This window comes from Calypte anna, chromosome 1 (genome assembly GCF_003957555.1).
Source record: "Calypte anna isolate BGI_N300 chromosome 1, bCalAnn1_v1.p, whole genome shotgun sequence".
Lineage (NCBI taxonomy): Eukaryota > Metazoa > Chordata > Aves > Apodiformes > Trochilidae > Calypte > Calypte anna.
In genome coordinates, this window is record NC_044244.1 from 14,221,135 (window position 1) to 14,229,577 (window position 8,443).

General features: G+C 38.9%; 1 protein-coding gene across 1 annotated transcript in view; it reads left to right on the forward strand.

The window, feature by feature from the left end:
* PRKAR2B (protein kinase cAMP-dependent type II regulatory subunit beta) overlaps positions 1-475 on the forward strand; it is an 84,083-nt gene extending 83,608 nt beyond the window's left edge. Inside the window, exon 11 of the mRNA XM_030468991.1 lies at positions 204-475. Coding sequence (XP_030324851.1) covers positions 204-337 — 134 coding nt within the window. The 3' untranslated portion in view covers positions 338-475. The remainder of the gene's footprint in view (positions 1-203) is intronic.
* Positions 476-8,443: the final 7,968 nt, after the last annotated feature.

Here is an 8,443-nt window from a genome sequence, read left to right on the forward strand (position 1 = left end):
ATTTTCAAGACAGCAATGTGTTGGTTGATCTTGGTTTTGCTATGGTTAAGTGGTTCTCTTCTGTGAAACAAATTATATGCCTCAGTAATATCTGCCCTGTTATCATTTATAGTTTTACAGTGGAATGTCATAAACACCAAGATTAGTGTCTGCAACTGATGAGCGTGTTTTATTCTCTCTATTTCTCTTCCTTTTTATCTTAGTTATGGATGTGCAGGCATTTGAAAGGCTTTTGGGACCTTGTAAGGAAATTCTGAAAAGAAACATTGCAAACTATGAAGAACAGCTGGTTGCTCTGTTTGGAACAAACATGGACATTGCTGATCCCAGTGCATGAACAAACCAGTGGAGCAACAAGATCTGTTACGAGAATATAGCACAGTAGTGGTTAGTCCACTGAGAAATTGTCTCTCTTCCTATAGATGCCAAGCATTTTCTGTAATTTTAAGAGTGGGGTTTGGGGGTATTTTTTGGACTCAAAACAGTGGAAATAATAGTAAAACCAAGAATTTAATAAGCGCAGGCTTGATTTTTCAAAAGTGCTCGGCAACAATGGTTTCATCTGGCATTAAGATGACCCATAGTAGCACAGCACTTCTGAAAACCAAGTCCTTTAAAGCAGCATTTCCTTGAAGAGTAGATTTCAAAAAACCCACATGCGATGAACTTGTTAAACCAGCTTCTGTTCTTCGAAACGGTTACAACTTTTCTGGAAAGACTGTTAGTTTGAATGTGATATGTTGGAAGTATTAGTGCACACTGTTTATATGTATTAATACAGAAGATATACAGTAGATATTACTTTCTGACTATTACAGTTGTCATGATTTTATGTTGCATTTATCACAGATGTAGTAAATCACAAGACTAATCATAAGATAAAGCATGACAATGCATTTTGTGTAACGCTCATGACCCAAATCTGATTTTAAGCATTTTGTAATTTGTTTAAAGTCCTCTTTGTTTAATATGTCCTGTTTCAGCACGACATTGTAATATCTTATGCAATTAGAGGACTTGTATATTTTTGCAATAAACTGCCTTTTTTTTATTAGTTACATGTATTCTGTACAGTCTAGAGTGAGGAGAGCTGACACATTAACCTTAGTGCTTTAAAGCAAAGGCATAAGTGGTTGTCATGTTCTTCCCAAACATACATAACCTATATTATTTTCCTTTTCCCTTGTTTTATATTTATGCATTTTGTCTTCTCTCTCTTTGCTTGTTCTCCAGTTAAATTTTTATTTAGATCTCACCTTTTTAGATCTATCAAGTCTTTTACTTATTTCAAATGAAATTATCTCTGTGTATCTCTCTTCTTGAAGTCTAATCGTAGCTATCAAAACCAGATTCAATTACTGAAGTGATTGATACTGAAAGCCATGCTAAACTAAGCTTGTACTTGAAAAATTCTTATCAAGAAGTACAAAAATATTTTTAATTTGAAAGACCAGTATCTCAAAAGCTTTGCACTTGTCTGGAAAGTATGTTATCATTAAAGCTAACATGTCTTGCTTTCAAAATCCTGTAGGTCATCATAAAATAATATCTTTTTAGCCATAATAGCATGGGCTACCTTCGGAGACTGGTGAGAGAGAATATAATCTTAATTAGGAACACAGGGCTCAATGCTTACAAGGGTCTGTGGCTGGAAATTTCAGGCACAGCCCAGTTTTAATGCTGCCCACTGATGTGCATGAAAGGTAGTGCACATAATGGTGACTGTCAGTATTTTTGCCAAAATGACACTAAAAGAATTGCAGGAAGGCTGCTTGTGCCCTGTTTCAAACACCTGAGTTATAACATCTTTCCTTCTCAATGACTTTTCTAATGCCATATATTTGTGTACATTAATGTAATTGTTAGCTATACTTAGTGATATGTTCTGACAACTTATATAATCATACCTGAATATGAAATTATGATTATATAAGATGATAACAATATATAATTTATATCATACAATATGGTATGAATTATAAGTCAGATTCGTAAAAAATAAATCTGGACAAAAGTTACAAATGTCTTTTTTTAACCTAAAAACATGGTATAAATAATTTCACATGTAACTTGCCTTTGTAATTTTGATTTATGGAAAAAGAGAGGCCTGTCATACTAGAAGGAAATATCAGGTAACCAAAATTTACACTCCTGTCATTCTGTATGCTTAATCTCTAAAAATACCTATATTTTGCACTAGCTTGATGTGATTAAGAAAAATGCTAGAAATTACTTCTATGGCAGTAAACTACAATCAAGGCCATAAATGCCAGTCATGATATTTTCAATATTGTTGGTTATATTTAAAGTTTCCTTACAATAAACGACACTTTTATATATAAAAAGTATGTTTATTAATACTGTTGTGTTTTAATTTCATTTGCATATTTATACTCAATTATTAAAACAGAATTCTTAACACTTCCATGTTGATTTTCATAAATGATGTTATGCAGATGCTCTGTCTATTCAAAACAGATGACATGTTGGTGTGGTAACTCTCGTTGCTACTTTGTGTTTGATGATTTGCTTGCAATTTTTAGCTGGGGAAAAGCTGTGGAGTGACAGATTTAAGATAATCAGATATTTCAGATTTTCTGGGTCCCAAAGTCCAGCTTCATGTTGCAGCAGTTTTATTGTGTTGCTCTTGGGACCTGAACCATTTTGGGAACTTTCTTTGTTGGTGAATTCAGGAGGGTTTAACCAACAATAATAAATGGTTGCTTTGTACATTTCTTCCAACTTATTATACCCTTCGTCAACCAGCACTTGGGATTTTTCCTCAATCTCTTTTATACACACTTCAAACATGCCAGTCTCCATGTCATAAATGTGGCAAGTGTTCATCCTGAGAAGGAAATCACAACAAGTCACTGATTTCTAGTGAACTTTCAAATAAAGGCAGATAGTTCTAATAATTTTAAACAGTACTATGTTATGTTGTGTTATGTTATGAGACTACTTGTGTCCCTAACAGAATTACCTGACACTGCTGTTATTGAAGATTTTTATCATCCTTGCTAGCCAGGTCACTAAAGGAACAGGACCTTGGCATTACTTGGCAGGTATCTCTTAGTCTGTTTCTCACCTCTCCCCCCAGCATCAGCAGTGATTTACAGTTCTGCAGATGATTTAGATGAATTTGACAGATGGCTAAGTTCTAAAGAAGAAAGAAAAAGAAAAAGAAATGCTCCAGTGAGTTTGTTGAAAAGATGCCTGCTAGGTGAGGAGAGAAACGCCTGAGAGAAATCCTGTATGAGAAAGGCATTCCTGGGCTTACACATTACTAAGAAAAGAGAATCTGGATGACAGATAATATTTACAAATGCGTTAACCATGGGAAAAAAATTGACCACAACCCTAAGGAAAGCAAGCTTCCTTGGTGCTAGTGCTGATGCTCTCACTTTTTAAATGTCATTTGTTTGTGCTTCATGAGATTCCCTTCAAGAATAAACATTGTGAAGTCATTCCCTTCTGGGTCTTCTGTTTGAGGTCCAGAAGTGATCACTGAAGTCTTGGGGCAAAGCTGTGAAGAGCATTAGGAAACCATCCACAACCTAAACCACTCCATTTTCTTACCTTGTGCTGACTTTTGTATTCTGTAAGGACAATTCTGTTCCTTGCTGAAATGGTGAGTTTGGTTTTGGTGGGTTTCTCGTGTTTTAAATGTTTGAAACTTTAAGCTTTCTATAAGGTGACTTGAAGATCAGTTACCTTGTGATTTGTGTCATTTTGTAGTTTATGACACACTTTCCATGGCAAGGCTGCCCAGGGAGGTTGTGGAGTCTCCTTCACTGGAGACATTCAAAACCCGTCTGGACACGTTCCTATGTGATGTACTCTAGGTGGCCCTGCTCTGGCAGGGGGGGTTGGACTAGATGATCTTTCGAGGTCCCTTCCAACCCCTAGGATTCTGTGATTCTGTGTGAAAGTTCCAAGATGTGAAAACTCAGTATGCACTGGTCATTCTTCACAGACCTGGCCCCTGAAATTCCTAGTCTTCTTTTTTTCAGATGCTTGCTCTAACTTTTATTGAACAAAGTACGTTGCTGAAGGACAGCTTGCCATAAGCATGGACGTTGTTACATGGTCTTGCTAAAATATTTATGTTAGTTCAAAGTTCTTTGCTGGGATGGTTTTAGGTGTGGTTGGGGATTTTTTGAGGTTTCTAAGGTACTTTCCTTTGTCTGTAATCCTCAAATAACTATTGGAGGAAACTTTGCCCAGTCAAAACCACGTGAAAAACTCTGATGCTGTCTGCTGTATCACTCCTCTGTTGCTGTCATACTAGGCCATTGTAACAGTATCTGCTGACTCAGCCTTTATTATTGAGATAAATGAAATTAGGACAGCTTCAAAATAGCATCAGAGCATGGTATGAATACTTTGTCCTTTCTTCATTGTTGAAATATTTCAGCTGAGCAGCTGCAAAGTTTTGGGAAAGGAAGATGCTCTGTGCAGGTTTCTCTTTGGAGGACTGCCATGGTTTAGGGCCAGCTGGTATCAACTAGGCCTCTACTTTCTCATCCCCACCCCTACTGTTTCCCTGGCTTCCAAGCAAGCCTCTGGGACCTGCACCTCCCCAGCTCTGAAGATTCTGGAAACTCAGTTCTGATAAATGTCTAATATGGAAAAAGCTGTCCAGTTTATCACCAAGATTGTCCTGGTTTGGGCCAGGATAGAACTAATTTTCTGTCTTGTAATTTTGCTTTCAGATAAGTCTCATGAGTAGCTGCACTTGCTGAAACAACAGCAAGTTTCTCAGTCAGTGTCTGCTTCTAGTCCTGATAACACTTGATGTTTATATTATGGGTAGAGAATGGTGAATGGTGTGCAGAGCCAAGGCCACTGCTCAGTTGTGGGGAACATCTTATGCTCTGGGAAGAGAGAAAGGGAGCCAAGGGGTCACACCTGCAACCCTCATTTAGGGAGGAGCAGACAAGACAGCTGACCAAAATTGACCAAATGGAATATTCCATCCCATATGTGTCATACTTGGGATGAATTTGAGGGATCACGAGGGTCAAACCCCTTCCCTTCACCCTTCCTCCCCTGTCACTGTTTGCTTTGGCATCCTGGGAGGATTCTGTCCATCCATCTGCCTGTGGTCCTGATCCATGAATCTGTGTGTTCCTGCCTCCAGCTCCCAAATGCTGCTGACTACAGGAGTCCTGGACTTTCCCAGGGCTGCCCTGCAGCCTTGGTGGTGACCTGAACATTCTTAGGGGAAGGGAGAGGAACATGGTATTGTTTTTCTGTATATTTGAAAATATTTAATAATTTGTACTTTTTTATCATTACTCTTTCATTAAAGCTGTGTAGTTTAGTTTCCAACCCCTAAGTCTCTCTTTCTTATTCTCTCTCCTTTCTTTATCAGGGAGGGGAGGGGTTAATAGAGAGCATCTATCATTTGGTTAATTGCCAGCCCAGCATTAAACCCTGACATAGATCTCTGTCTCTCTCTCTCTCTCTGTTGCTTTGTCCTTGTGGAGTCAGGTGGATCTTAAGTAACCCTAGCTTCACTGTACCTTTAGTTTTTGGCTGCATCTGCATGGTTACATCCATAGCAGGAAATTTTTTGTGCCAGGGACAATTTGCTAGTACTAAGGCATTGAATGGCCAACATTAATATTATTTTCCAGTATTTGCATGGGCTCATTTATAGCTGTTTTATAAGCTTTTTTCACGCTTTCCATGTGGGGTGGCCATATGCAGATGTCTGACTGAGAATAGTCCTTGGCCTATGGTAGTGCCCGAAACATAACCCAATATTATTCACTATTGGCCCAAGCAAAAACTATGCCAGGGCTATTTTAAAAAGAATTAGAATACAGATTATTATATTCCAGTGCCCTGCAATGTTCCCTGGCATTTTAAGTCATCAGCCAGCACAGAGCAAACCTACAAATCATCTGTAGTGTCTTCTTTGTCTTATTTTTCTGCAGGCTTTGAGCTGGGGTAGAGTTGTGGGGGTTTTATTTATTGGTCTGCTGGATTGTTTTTCGATAATGTCAGGTCTTTCCTTATTCCTGATACCATCATCATTTATTCTCTTGCTCTACCTTGGTAGATGATAAAAGTTCAGCTAAAACTGGAATCTGTGCCATAATGACAAGAAATAAATTTCTCATTAATTCCTGACCCGTCTTGGAAAAAAAATCTTTCTGGACTGTTATTTGTTCTGTTTCTCGCCAGCCTGAACCACTGAAGAAGGTAAGTAAAAATTCCCTTTTGTCAGGGACAAAAGTAGAAGGTCTTAATGTCACTTAAAAAATCACCAACAAAGGTAATAGGTAAAGGTGATTTTAATATAGATTTTTTAAAGTGCGCCTTAACAGAATTCTGTAGAGACACAAGATAAACCAGGTGCCTCGAGTTGCCAAAGAGTGGGTGTGAGTCCACCTGTGCCTGGTTAGGGCAGGCCCCCTATTACCAGGGGGCCAATAAAGGTGGGACACACACCCACAGAGAGAAGCTCACTCTTGTGCAAGGCAATGCAGAGGTCAGCAGCTCGTCAAGCCCCAGGAGCAAGAAAGGCTCCTCCCACAGAATTCTATTGCAAGGTTCACTCTATTACTTTCTATGTGGAAGGAATATGTAGGGGTTGATTGGGTCGGAATTACTTGCATTAGGATCAGAGGAAATGATTTATCCAGAGATAGGGGAGACTGAGTCAAGATCAGGTTTGAGTGATTTATGCAGGAATTAGGGAAAAGAGTGAGGAAAGTCATCCCATAGAAGCATGAAGTTCAGAGTGGCTCCCCTTTCTTTCCAAACTCCTCAGAGAAGAGTCTTCTAGGTGTGGCTGTATCCAGACTTAGTTCCAGACTCTTCATTGCTTTATGTCTAAAGGGTTTAGGTGTAGGGTTTTCAATTTAGTGCTTTAACATGTAATTATGGGTCCGGTGTGATCTGGAATAGCAGCAATCTGAGGTTGACTGACACTATTATAACAGATAATGAAATATAATGTCATATAATTTCCTGGCAGTACTTAATTAGTAGCATTTCTTAATAATAAACAATTTGTTACAATAAAACACAGGTTCAATTAAAGATTTAACAAAGTTTCTGAACTCAGTTGCATACATACAGATACAGAGGCTAGCATATAAGATGTTGATAATGACCTAATGACCTTTGAGCTGCACAAAAAAGAAGTTGCAATGAAATACCCAACCAATTGATCTCTGTGAGATTCAATTATAATAAATTATTACAATTTGATCTTATTTTTTTGCAAAATGAAAAGTAGTGTACTTACTGTTTTCCTTCATATAGACAAAAGCCCTTTGTGAGATAAGGGGCTGCAGTTTGCTGTGAGCCCAGAGAGATTTTGTACAGAACTCTGAACCTTCATGGCAAATAGGTTTATCATTTAGTTTAGGAAAAAAGTAGTTTATTTTGGGGTAGAAAATGTAAATAGTGGGGTAGAAACATGCTCCATTTTAGGATTTATATTTATAGGGTCACAAGATTATTTACTCAGGTTGGTATTATTCCAGTGTGGCCACAACTCGTGTCAGATGATCTTTGGTAACTTACAGAGTGGGCTTGTGATCCAAGCAGGAAGGGTCTCGGGTACGTTTCCCAGGCAACCGGAGTTCCAGATACAGTTGGTGCCTTATCACCCCAAACAGCTGTCTTTGCACTAGGACAAGAAGGTACCAATTGCTTCAGCTCGTTGCCCAAGTGCCAGATCTTCTCAGCCCATTGCACTTGCAATTGAAGCAAGAACAGGTGGGGGTCCACAGCCTTAGCAACTAAAGCAAGAACAACACTGGGTGGTGTTGACATCAAAATGCAGTCAGTGAGGAGGGGGCTGCACCACCACAACTTTTAGCAATGGAGAAAAAATATCTTTCCTAGGAGCAGCAGGTCTTCTGTTTGTCTGCTTTGTGATCCAAATGGCATCTTCTGTGAGCAGATTAAGGAGGTGAAATGTGGGGGTAGCATGCCTAGAGTTGTTGTTTGGAAGGGGGAGAGAGCCAGCTACCAGTGCAGCCAGTCACAGAAGACTGTGAGATGAGGGAAGGAGTAGGAATAGCTTTGGGAGATACAGAAATCATTGTGAAAGGAGAAAACTGGTGTGAGAGGGTCTCACAGAATGGCCACTGCTTGGTGTAGAAGTGGAAGCTCTGGAGAGCAGAGTTGCTCTGATGTCTGGGGACTGTTTAGTTAATCACCGAGTGTGGACGTCTGCATGTGGATGTGAAAGCTCCTGTAAAAGAATTACAATAATTATATGCTTTATTTCGGAGAGTTAGCAGCAGCATCTGTGTCATAAGCTCAGGACAAGACATTTGCTTTAGACAGGAAAGATTAAAGGCAGAGATGGGTACAAACCCAATATATATTTTACAAATATGGCTTTGAAGGTACTATTTACATTTTTTAAATCTACCTCATAGTTTCTACTTTGTGGATGGCAATTTTAAGGGAT